At 51.5% G+C, this 25352-nt stretch overlaps 1 protein-coding gene across 1 annotated transcript in view; it reads left to right on the forward strand.

Annotated features, from left to right (window-relative positions):
• The first annotated feature begins 14320 nt into the window (after positions 1-14320).
• Adamts2 (a disintegrin-like and metallopeptidase (reprolysin type) with thrombospondin type 1 motif, 2) overlaps positions 14321-25352 on the forward strand; it is a 205489-nt gene continuing 194457 nt past the window's right edge. The window contains exons 1-2 of the mRNA NM_175643.3: positions 14321-14535; positions 15473-15867. Of these exons, the coding sequence (NP_783574.1) occupies positions 14400-14535; positions 15473-15867 (531 nt within the window). The 5' untranslated portion in view covers positions 14321-14399. The remainder of the gene's footprint in view (positions 14536-15472; positions 15868-25352) is intronic.

The raw sequence follows: 25352 nt of genomic DNA on the forward strand, positions 1-25352 counted from the left end.
TGGGAGAAGTCTGGGTCTTGCTGGCCAGCTCACCTAGGCCTATTGGAGAGCTTCAGGTTCCATGAGAGAACCTGCCTTAAAAGTTAGGGTGGAGAGTGTCTGAGGAGAACAGCTGACACTCTCTAGCCTCTATCCCTCCCTGTGCACACATGTACACTCATATGTACATGTGAACATTCTAACACACTTATGTACACAAAGTTAAAAATCGCCCCCTGTGGCAGCTGCAGGCATTGCAGCCGCCATGATTTGTGTGTGATGGGTCCTCCTCAGGCTGCTGGTTTGCTTATTGTTCCCAGGGAAGTAGTGCTGTTTGGGGGGGACTGGAACCGTTGGGTAGTTGAGCTGAGCTGTACACTTTTTAAAAAAGGAATGAGAGGAAACAGAGATTGGAAATTCAGAGAATAGCAGGGTTGGAAAACTGTTTTAGCCTGCACACTCAAAAGATTCTCATGTGTACATAGATACAGCCTGGGAGAAAAGTCAAATCAAGACTCAGTAGGAAGAATCAAATGGTGGTTGAAGTGTGGCCCCATAACAGCCTGGTACCTGTCATGGAGCATAAAGAAAGGCTTGGCTAGAGATGCATTGACATGTGGCTGTTAGCACGTGAGATCAAATACCCAGGAAACCCACCATTTTTGAGAGAGCTATATTGACAAGTTCCCTCCCACCACTGAAAACACACACACACACACACACACACACACACACACACACCCTAAAATAAAGCAAAACCAAAACAAACAAAAACCAGACTGAGCTAAAGAGAGTAAGACAGGGTGTGAAGTGGTGTCTCGGGGGGTTAATAGCATTTGTTGATCTTTCAGAAGACCAGGGTGCAGTTCCAGGACACAGGGTGTTCCACAAGGGTCTGTAACTCCACTTCCAAGGGATGTGATGCCCTCTTCCGGACTCCACAGGCATTGCACGCACAGTGCACATACGTGTATGCAGACAGACACTCATATAAGCAAGTCTTTCATTTTACGGAGGGAGTAAGACCACTGACAATGGAAAAGAATGTGTGGGGAACCACTGACTTTTCAAGGTGAGACAAAGAGGGAGTAAGATGGGAGCCAAGGGTTGTATGGCAGCATGAGGTAGTCAAAGACCACGTCTGTCAGCTCAGCTCAACTACCTAAATGGTTCCAGTCTCTCCCAAACAGCATCACTTGCCTGGGAACAATAATGCAAACCACCGGCCTGCCAGGCAGTGATGGCCCACGCCTTTAATCCCAGCACTTGGGAGGCAGAGGCAGGCGGATTTCTGAGTTCGAGGCCAGCCTAGCCTGGTCTACAAAGTGAGTTCCAGGACAGCCAGGAATATACAGAGAAACCATGTCTGGAAAAACCAAACCAAACCAAACCAAACCAAACCAAACCAAACCAAACCAAACCAAACCAAACCAAACCAAACCAAACCAAACAAACCACCGGCCTGTGGAAGACAGGTCACACACAAATCACGGCGGCTGCAATGCCTTTAGCTGCCACAAGGGGCGTACATCCCGGCGTCGTTCTCAGAACTGACCCAAGGAATGAAGGGGAAAAAAGGGGGACCCTCTAGAGCAGTGGTTCTCAGCCTGTGTCACGACCCTTTGAGGGGCAAATCTTGCATATCGGATGTTTTACGTTGTCATTCCAAACAGTAGCAAAATTGCAGTTGTGAAGTAGCAAGAATGACGACTCACTGTTTATTTCCCACACGCTTTAAAAAGCACCACAGTTTTCTCCTCATCTTTCTAGAAGCTTCTCCTCGTGCCTCTGTGTGAGTGTGTCCCACAGAACGCATGTGGACGCTTGGGGACAGCTTCAGCGTTGATCCTCCTCTTCCACCTTGCTTGAGACAGGGTCTCTGGTTGTTCACCATCGCACACACCAGGCCAGTGAGCAAGCTTCTGGACATTCCACTGTCTCCACTACCCATCTCTTCATAGGTGTGGGGGGGGGCGGGGGGGCTGCAGATGTGGCCTATAGTCTCCAGCTTTGGGTGGGTTCTGGGACTCTGACCTAGGGTTCTTACAGTTGGGTGACAAATGCTTTACCCACTGATGTGCCTTTCAGACCTTTTAGAAGCTGCTGACCTCTTCCAAGGGTTCCATGTGGGCTGATATTCAGCAGAGTTGCTCCCTTGGCCCTGCCTCCCAGCCTGCAGAGGCAGGAGCCCAAGAATGACTTAACCATGAGGTTCTTGGGGAGGGGCAATTGTGGAACAGTGTCTTGTGCTAATAGTTAGCTGATCAGTGTGGACAGGACAGAGGTAGAGAGAGGGACAGGCTGGCCTCAGCCCCCAGTGTCAGCCAGCTGCCACACTAGATTAAAAATCCTGTGTGCACAGTACATATTTCCTTTAAACCAAAGGGGGCCAAGACTCTAGAGATATGGTGTTTATATGCATGTATCTACTTCAAGTTGAAAAGGTTGCTCTACCCAGTAGGATGAGTAGGGTGCTGCCTGCAAGCTTCTAGCTGTGGTATGAGAGATGAGTCTTACAGGCCTGGTGGGTGCCATCCCAGAAGACTCCGTTTTCAGAAGAGCATGACACATTGTCCTGTCGCGTCCAACAGAGATCCTCAACAGGAGGATGTGTTGGGACCTTGTAGATGGTCCGATGGGTCACTTGTCACCTTGTTACTACCCCAGAGTGGGACATCTTGGTTTATATTGCTAAGATGTACCCAGCATTGGAACATCTCTCTTCTAGAAGTACCAATCAAAAAATTTACAAGATAAAAATAAATTCAGACCAAAATAATGGCAAGCGGATACACATAGAATCTCTGTAACAAAAAAAAAAAAAAATCATGAAGTCTGGGCTGGAGCAGCTCAGTAGGAAGAGTGCTTGCCTAAAGTGCCCAGAGTCCTGGGTTCCATACCCAGCACTTCATAAACCACAGGTCTGCAATCCTAGCACCCAAGCGGTGGAAGGAGATCAGAAGATCAAGGCCCTGCTAGACCCTTTGTGAACGTGGGGCACCATTCTGTTGTCATGACTTTGGAGGCTGGAGAATTCCAACAACAGAGGGGATAAAGGAGGAGAAGTTTGAGGTCATCCATGACTACAGAGTGAGTTCAAGGCCAGCTTAGGCTACACGAGACCTAATCTCAAAGGGGGGAAAGATGGAGTTTTAAGGGGTTCGAAAAGAAAAAAAAAGGAAGACAAAATGAAAATATTTTTATAAAAGAGGAAGATCGAACACCACCAAATCCGAGACTGGCTCTACCGAACCGACATCTCGTTTAAGGTTTAATTGAGTCCAAGTTCGTTCCGTCTCCCAGGCGTCTCGAAGGTGACATTCTAAATGTTTACACTTGTTTCATCTGTCTTTTCGCCGAGTCCCGTTCCCCGCCTCCTCTCTCCACTTCACACTTGCCCTCGCCTTGCTCACATATGCTCGTCTTTATATTTACACACATATATATCATCTTTATATATGGCTCGCAGAGTCTGCCAGACGAAGAAATGAAATAGTCCTGAAAACAGCTGGAAAATTATGCAACCGTGAGGCGCCTGGGCCCGTGTACACCCTGTACTGCAGGGCTGCACAACATTCGGAGATTGTTACAAGTGAGGCTGGGAGCTGCTTTCTCTCTCTCTCTCTTGAACAACAGCTTGCCTGGTGGGGTAGGCCTCCTGCAGAAGGCATTTTCTCTGGGAACCTTAATTTCCCCTGCTGGAGGAGAAAGGAAGAGTGGCTGTTAGTGGAAGAAACTGATGGGAGGGAGGCCAACACCAGGGGCCAGTGGGGTCCAGGTCCAAGGCACGGGAAATCTGAGACCTGGGATACGCAAGACCCTCTCAAAGTGGGAAAGAGATGAAAATTTAAGGGTCACTAAGAAAAGAAAAAGAGAGAAACCTTGTGTAAAAGAGGAGTACCAACCACCGTGGGGTCCAGTTTCAGCCAAAGCTTGGGCTAGAAAGGTCAAGGTTAGGGATATAGCAGATTAAACTGTGGGGTCCAGGAGATGAAAGACTGGAGTCACTTGAGGCTGATGCTGGGGGCCTGGTGAGGCCAATCTTTGGTGTTGAGTAAGATCAAAGATCTGGGTCCTATTTGGGCCTAAACCCTAAGTCGAGGGTTCTCTTAGGTACAGTCTGGGCATCAGTGGACCTAAGTTCTGAGGCCCAGGAGGCCAAGCTATGGGGTCTTGCAAGACTAAAATATAGTGTCCAGTTTAGACACAGGCTGAAGGCTGAGGTGCAGTGGTGTCAAGGTCAGGATCAAGGTCAGAGGTCCAGCCAGGCCCCAGCTGGGGACCCAGTGAAGCTGAGATTCACTCCACAGCAAGTTCAAGTTGCTGTTTGTCTGAGACCAAGACCCCAGTTCAGCTCCCAGGCCTGAGCTCCCGAGCCTGGTGCTGAGGCTGCAGGTCCTGTGAGTCCGGGGCTCACCAAGGGTGAGAGTGAGGGCCGGCTCTCAACAGTGATGGCTTGTTTGAGAGCCGCCATGTTCTGCAATTCTCACAGAAAACTACTGTTCCACTCTCAGGGAGGACTCAGGTGAGCAGGGCCTTGGTTGTTCAGACCAAGCTGGGTCGTTCCTGTGGTTGTCTGGCCCTGGGACTTTGCCCTTCCTCAATGGCACATTCCACTGCTCACGGGTCCAGCGACTAAAGGAAACAATGAGATTTGTTAATCAGGCTTAAAATCTCCACTGCTGGGGCTGGGGTGGTTCATCTATCACACAAGCATGAGTGCCTGAGTTCAATTCCAAGCACCAACAAAAGAAATTATGTGTGGTGACGATCACCTTTAGTCTCAGAGCTGGGGAGGCAGAGACAGGCGACTCCCTGGCCAACCATTCTACAAAATCAGCAAGAGACCGTGTCTCAAAAACTAAGGTGCAGAGAGATTGTGGACACCTGAAGTCAACCTTTGATGGCCACACATCTACACATACATGCATGCACATGTTGGAATACACACACACACACACACACACACACACACACACAGATATTATGGCCTCAGTGAGATGTCCTGTGGAATAGGATATGGCGTGGGCTGGAGGGAGTTCTCCCTCAGAGGGTCTGCAGAGCAGGATGGAGCGGGAAGTGTCTCAGGGAGGAAACTGGCCCACAGCACAGCCATGCAGAAGGATGCATAGGAGAAGCGGCTGCCCATCCCTGGCACAAGGCTCTCTTAGGACAGAAGCCTGGGCTTGCTAGGGGTAGGAAATGATGTGATCATGAGCTCCGGTGGGGGGCGCCGAACAGGCCAGTAGCCCCCCACCCTCTATATCTGCAGCTCCCATCCATGGCTGTGAGACACAGGGCAGGTGAGGACAAAGCAGAGCTGGGCTGGCCACTGTCTGAAGCCAGAGACAGCTTGCAGCACAGACCCTGCCGAGGGTTGCTAAGGAGTCTGGAGGCTCAGCTGAGAACTGGAGGCTGCCCTGCTGCCTGGCCCTTCGGAAAGGAGATGGGAAATCGCCATGGGGGAACAGCGGCTGCCTGAAAGTCATTCGATTTCCTCTTTCTCATTTTCAGAAATGCAATTAGGGAGGCCGGAGCACCATGTGGGCTCTGCAGTGCATGGCTGCCTCGCCGGAGCTGGGGGCGTTCTTGGGCTGCAGGCTGGTGTGCATCTGGAGGCACACTTGTGTTTGCATCATCACACAGGTGTGGACTGGTCTCTGTGCACCTGAGTGCACGTATGTCCACTCTGAAGCCTTACCCCAGGTCACCTGGGCAGATCGCCTGTCAATTGTCTTTCTGTTTTTCATTGATATCCCCTCGCACACCCTGAAATGGACAGTTGTCCTGGGAAACCCCAAATCTTCCGTCCCCTGTCCCCTCCCATCCCTCCCTCCCCCACCGCTCCTGCTTCTGTGCTCAAGTTTGGAAGGGCCTGGAGGCAGTTTCTTTCTGAGCCACTGTCAAACTCTAACCAGAAACAGGATCTTGTAGGCATTTTAGAAAGTTCTGGTAACCTGATGCTACAGTGGAGGCCTTCGTGTGGCATAGTTCAGGTGTCAAGGGTTGGGATGAGGCAAAGGCTACAGAGGGGGCCAGGTCCCAGCCCCTGCCCACCAAATGGTGGAAGACAGAAGAAGACCTGGTGAGCAGAAGTCGTCAGTAGTAGAGCCAGTCTAGACTAGCAGCTAGATGGCCCTTCCCATCCCCCTCCTCTTCTCTCTTCCCTCCTCCCTCCCTTCTCTCCTCTTTCCCTCCCCACCCCAGGCAGAACCACACATTTTCACAGAAACTCTTCTGATTTTTAAAAAAAATGTTGGCATATAATTCAAGATAAAAGAAAAACAGGAAAATAAAACCCTCCATGGGTCCCCAGAGGGGAGCCCCAACTCACCAGTTAGCATCATTGTGTTTTAAGCAACTGAAATGACTACTCCTATCTCAGATTTACCAGAAGAAAGCTCCAGTTCTCTGGGAGTAGTGTCTGGGCAGCATCATGCTATGGTGAGCACTAGAGATGGACCTCTATACTCTTGAGGACCACCATGCCGGGGTTTCATCTTCTTTGTCGGGAAGTGGTTAGGCCAGGTTTCATCTTGGGGGATGCCAAGAGGATGAGGGCAAGGTGGGGCAGGGAAGATCTTTCGCCCAAGCTCGTTGCTAACTGGTAAGCAGAGCTGACTTCCGGTGCTCTTCCGACTGTGCTTATTCCATCGGGAAGAGGAAACCAGAAGCCAGCCTGACGGTTCCTGTAAACAGAGGAAAGTGCTCATGGGGTAGGGGCATGCATCTCTTTTGAAAAAGGCACTGGGAAGCCCCCTTCCAGTATCTCAGTGAACAATTTGAGATGGGCTCAGTCTCACCTTATTCCCTGGCTTTAAACAAAATGCTAATACTGAAGACTGGTGAAGCCACACCCTGCCCCGCTCTGCCTCTGACCCCTGAGCTCCCTCTGTTCCTCACCTCATCCTCCTGCTTTTTGCCTCCATGTTTTGGGTTTTTTTTTCTTCTGCTTGCTTCTCTTGGAGCATGGAAAGCTCTTTTCTGCCACAGGGCCTTTGCACGCTCCAATCTCAGCTTAAGATGCTCACTGCCTGGGCAACCCATTTTGGTTACCCCTCTCTCTCCCATCAGTCACCAGCCTACACATCTCTCCAGCTTCTTCCTCTTTGTCCCATGCAGTCTATCACTTAAAAAAAAAGCTCTGCATAGTACACATCTTATTTTATCTACTTAAAAAAATCATCTTATATTATCGACTCATTCCACAAATCCTTGCTGGGCATGTATCTGTGTGCTTGGCTGTTTGGTCAATTGCTGGGCTTGTGTGGTACTAAAATCCATCCTGACATTCCTTTCACCAATGCTAGGGGCTGGGTCTCCAGGCAGTGGGGGTGCGGGTGGGTAAAAAGCCATGCTCAGCAAATCCTGAAAGACATTAAAGGTGCAGACAGACAGACAGACACTGACTTGGGATGACTTTATGTAGGACTTCTCTATCGTGCTGCAAATGTAATACATATTCAGTAGACACCATGATTTGAGTTTTGAATTTGGATCTTTTCCTGGGCTGGCGAGATGCAAGGCCCATCCTCTCTCTCATGATGCTGGAGATCAGCTATGGGCTTTCTCTCTCTCTCTCTCTCCCTGCTTCCTCCCTGCTTCCTCCCTTCCCTTCCCTCCTTCCCTATCCTTCTCTCTCCCTCTCTCCCTCCCACCTCTTTCAGACAGGGTCTCAGGCTGATTCCTAATTCACCACAGAACTGAGGCTAGTCTTGAACTTCGGATCCTTTGGCGTACACTCCAAGTGCTACTGTACCCTGTTTATGTGGTTCCAGGGATCAAACCTGGGCTTCATGCAAGCTAGATAAGCACCCCGCCAAATGAACTATATCCTTAGCCCTGAGTCATGGGTCTTCATTTCAGTTCACAAAGGGTCATCAGATGAGGCCCTCTGTAAGTGCAGCAGATTGTGTGAGGACCCCTGTCTGCATCGCAATCCTTCATACTGTATGCAGCCGCACTATGGTGCACTTGTTCTGCTGTGGCTCAGCTCTGAGCCCTTCACACATGTCAAACCATTTGAGTGTTAAAATCCTCTGTGATGTATAGGAAATCACACCCATATAGTTAAAGAAAAGGCCCCAGGGGCTGTGACACAGCTGGAGCAGCCTGCCTTAGGACCTCTTCAGGAGCTGAAACCACCAATGCTAGTGAGCACAGAAGGAACCCTCCTTTCTGTAACCCCAAGAAGCAGGACCCATGGTGCCTTGGCCAGCAGAATCCCAGTGGGAAAAAGAGCATAAGTCGGAGAGTGGCCTCTTCCAAAGGAACCTTCGCATGGGAAGCAGTCTGATGGGGAGTGGTTCACATCTGTTCTGTGTTGGAAATGGATATTGGTGTCCGATCCCAGTGCTACTGTGGGGACAGGACCCTCACCAGATAAATCACCGTGGGGTGTTATCCTGGTACCACATATCTGAGTAGAGGAAAAGAAAGTCCAGTGACTTAGTTTCAGTTATGTGGCATCCCACAGGGAAGACTGTGTGTATGCAGGTCTGGGAGGGATGCTGGTGTGTGTGGGGGGTGGGTACGGGCTGGAGCCAGGAGGGAGGTTGGGGGCAGATGTAGAGCTAATTAGAGGGCAAGGGAGCCAGGGATAGCTTTGATGTGGGGGTAAAGAATGGGAAGGGCCTGAGATGGTCTGGGATCTCTGGCTGAGGGCCTGTCTGTGTGGCAAGTGGAATGGAGGCGTGGAGGGTGGGAGATGGGTGGCGAGTTCTGTGAGCGGGGTTCTGAAATCCTCTGATAGGGATGTCTAGCGGAGCTGCATTTACAGGCTGGAGTAGTCCTGCCTGGGGTCACAGACATACGGAGTCTGCCACCCCCTGGGAAAGGGTGAGATTGCCTAAGAAGGGAAAATCCTAGGGATAAGACCTGAGACTCAGGGGACAGTGTGAAAATAAACATATTCCCCTCACCCCTACCCCAGAGCTGCCTGGAGCCAGCAAAGCAAACTGAATCTGGAGAGATGGCTCAGTGGGTAAGGTGCTTGCCGTACTAGCATGGGGATCTGAGTTGTGCCCCCAAGACCTAGAACCCAGCAGTGTTCTAGTCAGGGTCAGGGAGGCAGTGACTCAGGGATGCTTGGCGTTTGCTGGCCAGCCAGTCCAGCTCCAGGGTTAGGGAGAGACTCTGACTGAAAAAAATAAGTTGGAAGGTGATTGATGGAGACACCTAACATCAACTTCTGGCCTACATACACACAGACACACACAAACACACAAACACACGCACACCCATCTAGCTTCCTTTACATAGAGGTGGGGGTGGGTGGTGCTCTTAGAGCTTCATCCTAGGGGACATTGCCAGCCCATATGGAGGCTTCAGCCCCTTTTATATTCACCTTTTTACCAGGCAGTGGTGGCACATGCACTTGGGAGGCCGAGGCAGGCAAATCTCATGAGGTTGAGGTCAGATGGCTCTACAGTTTCAGGCCAGCTAGGGCTACACAGAGAAACACTGTAAAGACTCACCTTGATATCATAAATGGGGCACAATATGGCTTGACTAGGGGTAAGGGACTTGACCTAGAAGAAGCAACATCCTAAGGCAAAGATAGGAATGTATGTCTTATTAAGGACTGGATGGGCCATCAGCCTTGTGCCTCAGACTTTAAGAAATGCTGACATGAATAGAAAGCTTAGGAAAAAAGATGTTTTTGTACACAAAACCCTCCAATGAGGTAGAACGGGCCCTTCACGTTTTATGTATGGGTTGATGAATTCTACACAATCTACAACTGATACAGTGTGGGAGAATATAAACCCAAAGTCATGTTGGAAAACATCTTCACCAAGGAAGGGTGCATGTCCTGGGACTGTATGGCATTCTTTTCTTCTCTTTTTAGTGTTTTTATTTATTCTTTGAAAATCTCATAAATTATACCACGTATTTTGGCCGTATCCACCATCACCTGCTTCTACTTCCTCATAGTGCTCCCACCCCATAGTGCTCCTACCCCATAGTGCCCCCACCCCATAATGCTTCTACTTCCTCATAGTGCTCCCACCCCATAGTGCTCCTACCCCATAGTGCCCCCACCCCATAATGCTTCCACTTCCTCATAGTGCTCCCACCCCATAGTGCTCCCACTCCATCCCCCTCCCAAGTTCATGTCCTCCATGTTTCACTGTTGTTATTGATACTCCCAGAATCCACATAGTGCATTCCTGTGTGGCATTCTTATTTGGAAAGGAAGGAAGAAGAAGCAGGTGGTGCTGCAGGGACACCCAACATCCACTCCATCCCAGGCTTCTCCAAGGAGGTCCCACTCCTGCCTGCCAGCAGCTGGCTGTCTCAGCCCCAATCCTCCTGTTAGCTGGCTTTTCAAGTAGGATAACGAGACACCTGGACAGCTGTTTTCCTAGCCATCCAGGACAAGGATGATTCTCAAGGAGCAGTGCCCTGGATGCCACAGCTGACCTTTGGAGCTGCCAACTCCACAGACTTCTTGTAGGGGGACATATTGTATTTCCCTAGGATGCATATGGGCTGGGTTATTTGTAGTTGGAAACACTTGAAGAGACCCAGAGGTGTTTCAGGAAGAAAGTGGTAGACCATATAGTCCTTCACCCTGGCCCCTGTGAGAAGCCAGACACAGGTAAGTTTAGAGGTATAGACCCTGTCCCAAGTGAGCCTAGATGTCATTGCCTGCCACACTCAGGTGTCCCTTTTGAAGTTCTTCCTTGCTCTCTCTCTGCTAGGTTGAGCAGATATGGAAATGCAGTCACAAGTGAACACTGGGCTGTATCATTCCCTGGATCCCTATTGCTTAGATTGAGACTTGTTGACCGAGCCTAAATCCCTATGCATCCAGTTTTCAGGCCCTTTCAGTTCCAAGCAGCGCTGATCCCAGTGACCAAGGGACACCTTCCTGTGGAGAATAGCAAGAAGAAAGTGCTGTGTAAACGCCACCACCCACGTTCCTCCCTGGCCTGACACAGCTCCCTGTCAGGGTGTGCATGTGGGGGTGGCTTGGGAGGCAACAATAGCGACACTCCCAGAAGGCCACCAGCCACCACTTTCTGTTCAATCAGCGTTCCCCTGACATATTGCTTACCAAAGCCACTCTTGGCCAGAACTCTTCCAGTGCATCTGACGGGGCCACCGCACCTGCTGTTTGCCAACCCTGGAGTTGGATAGAGCTCCAGAGTCTCCATGACAAGGTCACTAACTCCTCTCACTTGAGATGCTCTGTACATGGGTCCCAGAGGGATGGGACGAGTCCGAGTCCTTTCTCACAACCCCTGAACTTGCTGTTTGGGAAGGAGGGTTGTAAATCACCACAGCCTGCATCCACTTGGAAGGCCCTGCCAAGGAAGGTGACCTTGAAATAGGAGCAGAATGCCTTCTGGGAGCTGCTTTCCATCAGACATCTGTGCACAGGGATGGCTCTCAGAAGGCTCCTTTATCTAAGGAAGTTTGTCCTGGCATCTGTGATCAGGAAACCCAGGACAGAGTAAGAGCTGGGACCCTTTCTGCAGAGTAACTGAGGGCTGGAGACTTTTTCTTTCATTCTTTCTCTAAAGAAGATTTTATTTTTATTTTATGTGTAATTTTGCCTACATCTATGTGTACCATGTGCATGCAGTGCCAATAGAGACCAGAGGAGGGCGCTGGATTCCCCCCTGGAGCTGGAGTTACAGAGAGTTGTGAGCCGCCATGTGGGTGCTGGAAATTGAACCCAGTCCTCTTGAAGAACCCACTGCTCTTAACTGCTGGGCCATCTCTCCAGCCCCCAAACTTGAACTTGCTGCTTTTGATCTTCCTGCCTCAACCTCTGAAGTGCTGGGTGTGGAATTTATGTAGTGCTGGGGGATAGTAGGCCAGCACTCTGCTAACTCAGCCATGTGTGTACACACAGACAGACAGACAGACAGACAGACAGACAGACACACACACACACACACACACACAGATAAGCAGTCAGCTGGGACATGGCAATAACCCTCAGTCTCCACCAAAGTGCTGAAGTTTGAAGTCTATGTGCCCGATTCACTCGTAGCATCTTGCAGCGGTTTCCTGTGAGGGCTTCTAGGTAGGCCAGGCTGGTGAAGGGCTTCCGCTGTCCCCACTCCGAAGTCTGTCTCAAACTGGCTTCTCAGCTTCAGCACCCCCTTGGGGTGGGCAGTAGTAGCTAGGACCTGGCTCCTCTTCTCACTTCTCATTTTATTTATTTGAGGGACAGTGATTTTTGATTTATGGTGAAATGGAGAGACCCTGGCTCTTGCTTTATGGCACTGGTTTAAAGTATCCTTCAATGTTTTTGGAAGTAAACTATTAAGTGCTACATAAGGAGGTAGCAGTAGAAGTGGTAGGTGGTGGAAAAAATAAAACTGATAATGACCATTCGCATGGCAGGAAGATGAGGGGGAGGGGAGAGGCCCTGAAGTAGGTGAAGCTACTGGGTTTGCTTCCTTCATCTGGCTTGGAGAATCACAGGCGAATGCTGTCTCCAGCTCGCCTAGCCCAGCCCCGACCTGCCTGTTCCTGTCATCTTCCGGCTCAGTCCACACTCGTGTGTTTGAGGATACCTTGCTCCAGCACCTGCTTCTTTCTGCCACACTGGGATTCCAGCTCCAACTTTGGGACAAAATGGATCATCAGAGTTCAGAATGATCGTGTCTTCACGGTACATGTGTGGGGAGTGGACCTTCAGCAAACTGACAGATAAATATCTCATTTAATAATTGTGGCTAAACAGGAATGTGGGCTCATTTTGGCCACCCTTCCCAATTCCTCCAGAAATTTTAGAAATATATTTTTAAAAACTAAAATGTCACAGTTTTACCTTTCTTTCCATCCCCCCTTCTTTTGAGGGTTGTTGGTTTTAAGAGAGGATTTCACTCTGTCGACCAGGCTAACCTCAAAGTCATGGCTATCCTCCTGTCTCAGACTTCCTAGTGCTGGAAGCACACACATAAGCTGCTGCGTCCAATAATCTCATCATCTTTCAATGTTGACAGCAAGAAATCACTGTTTCTGAAGAGTAGATCCAACTCCAGGTGTCCCCAGGAGGCAAGGAAGCCACTGGGTGGTTGTCAGACTACAGCGGTCCACGCCCGCACACCATGCCCCAGGAAGGACAGAACCAAGGATCTGAAGTCACCATGAAAGCCACCAGTTGTACAAATCATGTAGTTTCCCTCATAAGACTGGGCCCTCTTGTTCATAGGGAGTCATCTCTGTACCTTCTGCTTTAGGCTTGCCACACTGGCTTGGGGAAGGGCGAGTGGAAGAGCAAAGAGACAGGTGTCTTTATCTGGAAGAGCAAAACAAAAACTGGACATAACATTGCAAAAGTGTTCCAATACATGGGGGCCTGAAAGAGATACCCAGGAAAACAAGAGCTGGGGGAGTCACTGTGCCCAAGGACAACAGCCTTGGCAGGACAGTGACTCCAGGAAATGGGAGAACCAGGACCCTGCTGGAGAAGATGGATCCTGTTAGAAACTGGAACTCACAGCAAACTGGCAGGGACGTTTGCCTCTGCCCTTGCATGTTCACCTGGAAACGGGGAAGAGTGTTCAGGACTGTTTCTGGTGGACCCAAGGGCAGACTGTGGCAGGAGACCCACTGAGGCAGCTGAGGTCAGCAACTAAGCTGTGCTCGAAGTTAAGAGAGGGAAGGGAGAGTCTCCACCAGAGGTTGCAATGGAGGGCGTGGAGGGACCCAGGGGCTGATGAACTGGAAGAGGGAAAGAGAGGGGTTGGGGGCTGAGGGAACCTCGGTTTTTTTTTTTTTTTTTTTTTAGTGAGGGCAAAAGTTGATCTTTGAGATAGCCTGGGGGAGTGCTCCGTGAGGGGAAGTATCGACCCACCTCTGGAGCCTCCATCTGGACATAGAAACAGGCTCAATGTCCTCCCAGACCCTCTTTTCCTTCCCGTGTCTCATCCAGCTACAAGGCACAGAATGAGGGTGAGACGGCCCCTGGAGTCCCAAGGCAGCAGAGTGCGACTCGCACTACATAGGGCTCTCCGGGTGGGGTGCCACTCCTTCGAGGTGACTTGGGACCCGCGGTGGGCTACCCCTGGCCGGCTTCCAGCGCTTCTCTGCCGCCGCCTCGGGGTGTCTCTGCCTAGCTGCGAGTCGGGAAGCGAGGAGGGGAGCGGGCGGCGGCCGCGCCAAGAAGCGCCGGGTCACCGCAGGCTGAGGCGCCCGCCGTCCCCGCCCTCCCCCTCGCTTGCCTTCGCCTCCTCCTCCCGCCTCCCTCGCCCGCTAGCTAGCTCGCTCCTTCGCTCTCCCCGCCTTCCCTCCGCGCTCCCCGCCCTCTCCTGCGCGCCTCGCCTCCTCCGCCCCGCGCCCTGCGGTGCTGCAGCTGCGGGCGGCTCCAGCTGCCCCCAGATGTGGGCTGGGCAGCGCGCGGGGAACTTTCGCGCCGGCTGCGAGTGCGGGGCCCCGGCTGCGGTCGGGCTGCCATGGATCCGCCGGCGGGAGCCGCTCGCCGCCTGCTCTGCCCCGCTCTACTGCTGCTGCTGCTGCCGCCGCCGCCTCTCCTGCTGCTGCCGCCGCCGCCCGCGAGCGTCCGGCTCGTCGCCGCCACCGAGCCCCCAGGTAGGTGCCAGCCTGGTCCCCACTTCCCGCGACCCTCCGGCCACACTAACCTGCCCGGTGCGTCCCGCCGACCCTTCCTCAAGCATCGTCCGAGGCGACTTGGGCAAACTCTGTGCGCCGCGCCCGGGGCCAAGTTGGCCAACTTCGGGGCCGGGGCGGTCGCGCAGGGGGCGCACCCCGATGCCTTGGAACGCAAGGAGCCTCGGAGCACTTGCCTCTCTCGAGATGCAGAGTGTGGCGCTGGAGGGCCGGGAAAACCCAGCGGCGGAGCGCGCAGAACCAGCACCAGCGGGTCCGGGGGAGCCAGGGCAAGGCGGCGCCCGGGGACGCTCGGGAGGAGCCGGTGCGGAGCGCGCCGCCTGCGGGCCCTGAGCATTGGATGGGTTGTCCCGGAGAGGTTCCCCGGAGATTAGTGGGACCCTGCTCCACCTCTCCCGGGCTTAAGTGTACGGGGCGAGGGGGGCTGACAGTGGGCTGCCCGATGCTGGACTGAGGACAGGCCGCCTATGAACCTGGTTGCTCCGGAGGCCAATGGTGAGGACATTTGGGCAGCAGGGACCGCTGAAGGGTCAGGGTGCATGAGCAGGGGACCAAGGTGGAATAATTTCCGAGGAGCCCCGTGTCCTACCAAGGACGGTATAATTAAGGAGCGAGGGCACTTTGATGGGGTCGCTCTTTAGGGTAACTGCGAGGTGTCCGAGGAACCTCAATTGGGAATCCACTGGGGCAGCTCTTTTGCTGGCTTGGTCCTCTAGAGGGGACGGCCCGCAGGCGACGTGGTTCCGGACTGGTGGTCCTGTCAACGCCCCTTCCTGGAGGCTTCGTGGTGGAATGTCCCTTTTCTTCAACTGAGGCAAGGGCTGGGGGCGCCGGGCTCCGCCGACAGGCTCAGAGTCTCCGAGGTCTCCGCTAAGTCTAACGCCCCTTTCTTTTGCAGGCGGGCCCCCGGGGCAAGGAGCCGAGCGCATCCTGGCGGTGCCGGTGCGCACTGACGCCCAGGGCCGCTTGGTGTCCCACGTGGTGTCTTTGGAGACGGCCGGGGCGGGGGTACGAGCCCGCAGAGCTGCCCTGGACCAGACCTCGGGCTTGCCCGGAGGCGCTGCTCAGGACCCTGGAGGACGCCTTTTCTACAACCTCACAGTATTCGGCCGAGACCTGCACCTGCGGCTGCGGCCCAACGCCCGGCTCGTGGCTCCGGGGGCCACCGTGGAGTGGCAGGGTGAGACGGGTGACACCCGAGTGGAGCCCCTGCTTGGGAGCTGTCTCTACGTTGGAGACGTGGCAGACTTACCTAAAGCCTCCTCGGTGGCGCTCAGTAACTGTGATGGGCTGGTGAGTACTCTCTTCTAGGGCTCCCTTCTGTTCTGGCTCTTGCCTGGGCTTTGGAAACCCATTACTAGGTAGTCCCCTGGGAGGGCGACATAGCCCGCGCGCTGAGGACCATCATCTCCTCCACAGTGCTTAGGGAGGCACTCGCCTTGCAACAGGGGTTGGCGGGAAGGCAAGATTTTTTGATTGGTCAGAGAAAGGGGGACGATTTATGTGAACCCACCTCCAGCCCCAATGCCAAACTACTTATGTCTGCTTCTTAGATACAAGCATACGTTTGCCGTGTGTGCCTCTCAGTGTGTGTGTGTGTGTTTTGGAATGTATGCATGCTTCTTCTTTTTGGGTGCCAGTATACATGTATCTGTACCTCCCAAGCGTAGCGGTATCCGTGGGCTTCACAAAAGTGTGTCAGAGTGACTTTGATCACATGTATGAGCTTGTGTTGGGTATGGGTCCTGGCAGTTTCCTTGCTTCTGTGTGTGCTTACAACAGCCCGAGGAGCAGGTGGTGATGCGGAAATGCCCAGCCAGCCCTCTGTCCCTTGGTTGACCAGGAACCAGTGATTTTTATACTGTGGTTTCCTGTTGAAGTGGCTTTTTGAAAAGTCAGCTTTCTCCCTCTAATTTGAGCCAAGGGGAGCATTTGGCAATGCAGGTCCTAGTGCCCTGTGGGCTGTTTGATGTTGAGGAGTAGTTCCTGGTGAACCCGTGCCGGTCCCTTTTGGAACGACCTAGGGCACCCGTTGCGACTAGAGCCCTGAAAAGCTCGCTTGTCACTGGGTGTCCCCCCAGGACCATGGTTGCCACACGGGGACTCTTAGAGGGAGCCTGAATCAGTGCTCGAGGCAGCGGCTGACATTGGTGGTGCTACCCTGCCACCCAGGGGCCTGGCATTGCAGAACCAGTGCCATTTTTCTGTTTTGGATTCAATGCACAGTGGTCAGGCTGGCCGCGCCGGCCAGACATCGGAAGCCGCCCACCGTGGGTTCTGCTCTAATTGCTGTTCAGAGTACTCCGGCTCTGGGCATGTGACCATGCTTCTAGACCTGCCAGCCCTGAGCAACGCCCGTCCTCAGGGAGCCCAGGTTGGCCCTGCCATCTGCAGAGCCGGCAATTACACCCCAGCTCCACAACCACCGGAGTTCTTTTTATGGACGCACAGGAAACATCACTTGTTGCTTCAGAGAAATCACTGCCTTTGGTCGGGTTTACTTAGGGCCCGAGCATGTTGCAAATGACTTTTAAATGTTCTTGGGTTAATTTAGGGCACATTTTTCTCTTCTCTGTTGTCTTCCTTGTGGCAATCCCACAGGCAAGTCATCCGTAAGGGTGCCAGTGAGTTTCCTAAACGTGAAGGGAGATCACCACTGGGGACTTTGGACAAGGCCACTGGGGACTTTGGACAAGGCGGTGGGGTTGACAGGGATCCTCTCTCTACTCATTAATTTCCACTAGAGCACTAGGCAGTGACACTGCATCATTCATTCACCTCTCAATTCATTTGCTCAGGGATCTTCCTTTGGATATGTTTATCCTTTTCTGCAGGTCAGAGATGTGGCAGGTCCTACACCGATGCGGGCAGAAGGACACCCAGGTGCTATTTGATGGAGTCTCAAAGATCGGGGGAGGGGAGAGGGCACCTTGGCAAGTAGGTGGAGAGCTGGAGTCATCCTGATGGCTCCTGGGATGAACTGGCTTAGGAGGGACAAACAGCGGGATGTCACAGGAACGGGCCATCTACAGACAGCAGAGTACAGGCGGGCTCACAAACCTGAGTGGCTTTCAGTGCAGTCTGCGGATAACAACCCAACACGGTGGGGCAGGATCCCTAGGATTCCTTTTCCGTTTCCTTCTCTGCCTTCCTTCCTTTCTCTCCTTTTCCATCCTTTTTCTTCTCCCCACTCTCTTCCCTTCTCCTCCTCTTTCCCTTCTTTTTCTGTATGTCCCTGCCCCTGGTTTTCTACCACATAATTCGTTAACCCTTTAAGTTCCCCTATGCTTCCATGATGGGTTCACTCACTAAGGACTGGGGCTTTGCACATGGCGCCTCTGGCTGCCATGGTGACCCTGTAGGGGAGGTAGCCTGTACCTGGCACACTAAGTCTGTGAGAAGTTGAGTGACTTGTCCCAGCCATGCAGACAGTGATGGTGCGTGTCTCACCTAGGGCTGTCTGGCCTCTTTTGCTTCAGTGCTCCCAATTCTGGGGGTGGGGCCATGAAACTTCTGAGATGTAGTAAAAGGGACAAAGTGTGCCTTGCCAAGTTTCAACAGGCTGTAAGTGGATATATGTATTTAATGCAATCAGCAGCCCGCACCCTTCTCCATGAGGCTACATAGAACCCCTCCTCCTCTGATGCTCTCTTGATAACTGCCTAGATATGGTAAAGGAGGTGAGCCAGGCTGTGCTGGGCAGGCAGCTCCCTAGGCGTCTTACTAAAAACAGAGTCAACTTCAATGCACCTAGGGTGGTTTCAAGAAGTCTGCATTTATGGTAAACCCCCAGGCCCACGTTCCTTACCTTTGAACCACTATTTGAGAAACAAGGGTCTAGACTACATTTTTCTCCAAGAATGGTCTTCAGGGCTGTACCTTGAGTTGCTCTGAGCAAGTACGGTTTAGGGGAAAAATTATAAATCATCCTGGGAAAGGCTGCAGCTGCATCACCCTAGGAGTCATGCATGCAAGCATGCATGCATGTGCATATGTGTTTTGTGTGTGTGTGTGTGTGTGTGGGTGTGTGTGTGTGTGTGTGAGAGAGAGAGAGAGAGAGAGAGAGAGAGAGAGAGAGAGAGAGAGAGAGATCCACATTAAAGGAGTCTCTCAAATTCTATTTCATACAACATGCTGGAAGATGCAGCCTACAGCCCCTTTTCTTTGGAGAACACCCCGAGCACCCAAGCACATGTGTGCAGAAACTGTGGTATAGACAGAAAGTTCTGGGGACAGCAGGTGGCATGTATAGATGCTCAAGTGGGCCCTCTCTCTGCTGTTCAGAAATACATATTTGTGTATCTGCGTGACTGTTCCTAGGGTCACCCTTCTACTTAAAGGATGAAGGCAGCAGTAACTGATGACTGTGGCCACTGCTCTCCTAATCTGTTTAGTACAGTGGGACTCTAATTGAATCTGCCCACTGTATCTATCAGTTTCGTGACAGAGAATCCAAGTCAAGTCAGTTTCAACAGAAAGGGGAGCTTATTAGCTCACAGGGTGACAGATCTTCAGAGGTCTTAGGACCTCTGCTGTCTCTTCCATTTGTGTCCTATGGGCTGCGTTGGCTTTCCACTGTAGTCCCTCTTGTGAATCAAGGGGCCACTGTGCAGCGGCACCAGGCCACTTCTTTTGTGAATTATACTCTGGCTACTTTCAGGTAGGATGATCTTAACAGGGTTGGATACAGGGTTTGCAGATCACATAGAACAGAGAGTAAGCGGTACCATTCCACTCCATGAAGCCACTTGAGAGTGTTCTGGCCAGAAAGGAGAGCGTGGACCAGCCAAGAGGCAAATTCTACTGGGGTTTGTTAAAGGCACACGATGTACTCCACAAAGATTCGAGTCATAAGCTGTGCCACACACTTGTCCCCAGCCACACGGATAGGTTCCTTGCTTGTCACTGGCTAGAAGCACCTTATCTTTATAAACTGGGTGTGGGGTAGGGATGGAGGGAGATTGATGGTGGTAAAATTTTTCTTTTCGCAGTGAATAAGGAAAAAAATGCATAGGGAATATATATCATGTTGCTATGGAAGGATTTTCTGGTGTTTCTTGGGTTACACAGCAGGCGAGCTACTTCACACCAGTTTTACACCAGAAAAGAAGCCTGCGGGTATGGAAAGTATGATGGTGAATGCCAGTTTGGTGCGGTCCTACTAGGCGCAGGGCTACCTGCTAAGCATTTACCATCACAGCATAGGTACTATGTCCCATTGTCTCCTCTCTACAGATGAATAAACCAAGCCTCCAAAAGTGGAGAGAGCCTGCTTGTTACAATCTTGGAAGCCAGTATCAAAACCCATATCTGACTGATATCTGACTGATACCAGGCCTCCCTCACTACATTTTATTTCCCTTCATGTTTGTATTTACACACCAACAACACAATGATAACAATAGTAACAGAACTGCACTCTAAAAGCATTTCTAACCTTTCCTATTTTGTTTCCCAGAGGCCTGAGTCAGCTCACTGACCACTATCTATGTGAGTGTGTGTGTGTGTGTGGGGGGGTGGGCACATGACTGGCACATTGACTGTCCAGGGGTCTGCTCGGAGCTGGAGCTCCTCCTGGGTGGGTGTCTTGACTCCTCAATGGTGAGTGATGACAGTGGGGACTCTAGAAGGTTGGAAGCCACCCTCCTTACCCCTCCTTTCCATTCAGAAGGACAGGTGGACAGCTGTGGCCTGATGTGCCTGGCTGGGCAAGACCACTGCTAACAGTCCACTGGCTCATCTGGTGTAGGCTCTGACCTCTGCAGCCTTCTAGATCAGCCAGGTTCAGTTCTGGGCCTTGAGAGAGGAGGTGTCCATCATTTCTTAAGGGCCTGTTACAAGCTCCACAGTGTGTCCGGCAGAGCTTCTGTAGTACAGCTAAGGTCTTGTGGCACGAGAAAGTCCCTGTTTTGGGGACCTGAGCATCTTTTCTTGGGATTTTCTGTTGGGCTACCATCCTGGCCAGACCTTTGGGATCTCTAAAAGTCACAAAGAAAAAGTGATGTCACATGCTGGGCTCAGTCAGGCCGAGTGCTAGGGTAGGGAAGGCCCTTATCGCTGTCTGCTAGGAACAAGGGCTGATCCTTATAAAGGAGCATTATTTCCTTCCATCCTGCCTTAGTACTGCCTGGATATCAGTGAGTTCATAGCTGGAGAACCAAAGAGGTTCCCTAGGTCAGAGCAGAGGCACCTGCTCAGCCCGTACTATGAGTGATCTATCCCACCCCCTAGAGTGGCTCCTGCCTCCTGTCTAACCTGTCACCTGATCTAAGACTTACTGAGCTAAAATGATGGAAGTCCACCTTACATTGGATGGAATAAACGAGAGATATTATGAGTCTAGTTATTTGAAGGTTCTGAGGAATGTTGGCTTCAGGCTTGGCTGGATCCAACTCATTCAGTCTCCCAGCTCCTTCACTTTTGCTGTTTACTTTAGAAGGCTCTTCTCCTCTCATCCCACTGGCAGCCCCAGGCTCTTCTGTAACACTGTGATGTGGAACTGGCAAGCACCCCCTGCTGCAACAGAGGTGTCTCACGAGCTGGATTGTCCATGAAAACCAGTCTCCCTTCTCTTCTCCAGACACCACCTTCCACTGAGGCAGGGATCGTAGGATTGTTAGAGACTTCCAGACCTCATCCCAGTCCTCCACTGACCCTTGGGGTAGCCAGGCCTACTGCACACTATCTTGAGGGTGGGAACTTAACGGGGTATGAATGGGTACAGTGGAGAATATCAGTCAGTGATGAACGCAAGGGCATAGAACACACCCAGGAGCAGCTTCAGGGAGCTAGTTTTGCTCATTGGGTACAGGGAGGGCTATTTATGCTCCTGGGGAGGTGGCCAGCATCTCTGGTGCAAGGTTTGCGTGGCCATGCACCATTGGCCAGGGCAGGGGTGTTGGAAGATGCTTCATCTACATACTGAAGGACTGGCAGGTCCAGGGGGGAAAACCTTATAAGGCCAAACAAGGAGTGAGGCCTGATAACTCTTGGGGTAATAAATTCCTGCTAGGCTTGCTGGTGAAGGAGCTGGCTCTATGGCTCTAGGTTGGGAGGCAGAGGTAGACAACTCCTGCCACCCTCACGTCTGATGTATCCCGATTGAAACACCCTCAAACCTCCCTCCATAACCCTGGCCATTATGGATCCACACTGCATGGTGGACCTATGCACTGCCCCAGATTGCAAGCTGCTGTCCTTCTCCAGTGCTCTTCTGTCGCTTCTGATTGGTCCTGCTCCAGCGTCCCAGCAATCCTTCCTCCAACCAGCAGCCAGAGCAGATTTTACAAACCACACATCAAAATCTGTTACTCCCGGTGCTTCTTATTGCTCTCTAAACAAAACAATCCTAACCCACTGGCCTGATAGCAAAGGCCCCTACCCATTGGATTGGGCTTGGTGAATTCTGGCTGGGCTTGTTTTTCCTCCAGCACTGGGGACTCAGGACCTTCCCATAGGCTGTTCCCTCTCTAGGGCCATCCTCACTGCCTTTCTTTCCTTGCTTTCCTTTGTAGGTTTTAGCTGAATGGCTCTTTGTCCTGGGAGCTACCCTGGACATATGTGTATCATGTCCCACTTCATGCTTCTTGGCAACTCGTAGTATGAATGTTCCTGGCTATGTCTACAGGGTTCAGCTCTAGACTGGGTGGGGTCAGATGGGGGCTGGGAAGTGACATGTCCAGGAAGTGGGATCTGGAAGCCCTGGGCAGGGAAAGACGTGACACTTTTGCAGAGATCCAGTGCTCCTCCTTGGCCTCCTCCGATGTCAAACCACATGGTGTCTGTCTTCAGGAATGGAGTCTCTGAATGGCGGCAACTCTGTCACTTCACCCCCAGGAAAGCATTTGTGCACACCCACTGTAGTTTTTCATGGTTTTCCGGCCCTGAAAATTTGATTTCATACCTCCTGGTTTAAATCAAGTCAAACAAGGAAAGGGGGTACCTGTTAGATATCAATGGGAAAGACGGAGTCAATACTTTGGGACATAGGCTCAGGGAACTATTTGGCTCTGCCGACTTCTCCCCATTGGAGTTCATGAAGGGTGAGCACAGTGGGACCAGCCACGCTCTCCATGAAGGCCACTGAAGCCAGTCACTATGAGCTGGAGCCCAGGGAGACTGTTTCCTCAGGTCATCCTAGGTCACGTTGCTTGTCCAGCCCTGCCCATCACTGTGTGGTCATGAGTATTCCTGGTGCTGGTGGATAAAGATTTCTGCTATTCATTTAGAAGGTCCCTCCTGCCCACAGCTGTTCCTATCCCCCATGTCTCTAACCATTGGTGAGTGATGAGGAGTGGAAACAGCTAGGTCTTCACACAGGCCTGCTGTGAGTGGCACAAGTATCATGACTGCCCAGGACTCATCTGTTTTGAGTCTCCCAGACATGCAAGGGCCTGGCACAGCACTGAAGCTGGTTTTGCCTTGTGGTGGCCTGAATCATGGCCTGGAACATCCCACTCTGGTCTCTGTAGGGATGAATATATGTGGAGCCCCTTCTGGGAACCTGGCTCCGTGGAAGGACAGGTGCATCATTCCATATCCCTAGCATCTGCTGTGGCAGGGAAACCCTGGAAGTCCCTGAGTATAGATAGATGTATATATGTACCTTGCCATAGAGACCTTGTGTATATGAATGTGTGTACCTAGCCATGGAGACTATATGTTGCATATGTGCATGTCGTGCATGTGGGAGCTTGCACACACAGATGTGTGCTTGCATGTGAGTAAAGTTTTCGCGTGAATGTGCATATAATTACATGTCTGCACTCAAGAGTGTGTGTGCATCTGGATGCATGTGTGTATATGCATGTGTGCATTCTTAGCAGAGACTTCCTGCTGAAGTAGGTCCTCAGGTGGGGTGGAGGTACTGGGGAGAGGACGACTCCAGCACCTTGAATTCCAGCATTGCTTTATATTACCCCTCCTCCACTGGCAGGGTCTGTGGAATGGGAAGGCCCAGGTAGGAGCCTCCCACTCTGCTGCATATGTTTTATATTAAATGTCAGCTGCTCACCGACTCTGCAGTGCTGCCATTAATATGGAGAAGTTATTACCAAGCCTAGAGCTGGCTCCTCGGGCTCATCCATGAATTTCAATTACACTGACATCGACTTCAGGGTGGGTGAGTGGGGTATACAGCTTTCCACTTGCTGGCAAAGGAAACTCTGGCATCCAGGATCATGGATATTGTATTGCCAGGAGGCCAGGCAGTTTCTGCCTGCTCTGACCCGATCCTAACATTTACATAATTAACCAGGATGTATGAGCTTAGCATGTGGGCTGGGGGTTGTTACAGGATCAGCTGTGCTCAGCAAAGCTTTGCAGCCTAGCAGAGGTGAAACTCAGTTGATCACGTCACAAAATGGGACCCCATCAATACCCATCCCACTGGGTTTTGGAAGATGGGTGCACTGTGATCATTGCAGCCCAGGCTCAGGGTTCAGCACTTTGTCCATTTCTTTGAGTCTCATTGTGTAACACTATCAGGACTAGAACATTGCTGTGTATGTCAGATAAGCCTCAGGCATGCAATGCTCCTCCTGCCTTTCAGGCGCTGGGATTATAAGAGTCTGCCACGACACCCAGCTGCAATATGGTGCCTAAATCATGCTCTTTCCTTGACCTCTCACAGTCCCAATTGATGTGATTTACTGGCCTCATCACTGTGAATGAAGCATTTCTCCCTCCTGGAGCCTTTAGGCAAGAGTCATGGTGAGCAAGTGTAGTCTGGCTTCGTCCACTTCTGAGTGTCTTCTTCTCTTGGAGAAAGTATAGGTGGTGTTGTGATCATCAATAGCCACAACTATTGACACTGCTCTTTTTTTTTTTTGGCATGTATCCTTTTTGCCATCATCTTGAGTGGCAGGAGGCCTTAACCCAGACCAACGCTGAGCTGGCATGTGCTCAGCAATGCTAGCCTCTGTGGTGACCCACTGGTTTTTTCATGACGTAGGAGGTAGTGTATGTGAAAAATGTGCCTTAAAAATGTTTCTTCTTATAGTTCTACAAATGTGGTTTGCTGTCGGTGGTGGTGATGATGGTTATAATGATGATAGTGGTGGTAGAGATGATGGTGATGATGTCAGTGGATGTGGTAGTGATGATGATGGTGATGATTATGGTGGTGATGGGCATGATGGTGATGGTAGTGATGGAGATGGGAGTTTGGGATGAGGGTGATATGATGGACGTTATGGGGCTGATTGGGATGGGGCTAAGGGTTGCTGGGGTTATGGAGGTGATGTTAATGATGGATGGGGATGGGGATAGGGATGATGGTGGTGGGGATGGTGATGACAGGGATGGTACTGATGGGTATCATGATGGTGGTGGAGAAGCAACTAATGGTTCCAAGGCCCGGAGAGCTGACACACAGATTTCACACAGAGGACATGCAGGGCAGCAGCAGGGACTAGACTGAGCTAGAGGGGTCATCTGTAGATAGCTCCATGAACACGAATTCAAGGATTCATCTTTGAACTTGGGTACTTCTTATTTGAAAGTGGACCATAGATAGGGAAATGGGTGTATTGGTATTTTATGCAAGTTTGCTCAAGTCTCAGCAGTCGCCAGCCTGCTTGTCACAGAGCTTCTAGGGGCACAATAAAAAGAGCTGGGAACACATGACATTTGTAGACAGTTGTGTGCCATTTGAGGGTAAGGATCTGTTCCAAGAGCAGTGTCATCGAGTGATTTTGTTGCACAAATATTATATGCTAAGCAGGCTATGACTCCACTAGGCTATATAATCTTAAAGGACCACTGCTGAGCCTGTGGTG

The sequence above is a fragment of the Mus musculus genome, chromosome 11 (assembly GCF_000001635.26).
Source record: "Mus musculus strain C57BL/6J chromosome 11, GRCm38.p6 C57BL/6J".
Lineage (NCBI taxonomy): Eukaryota > Metazoa > Chordata > Mammalia > Rodentia > Muridae > Mus > Mus musculus.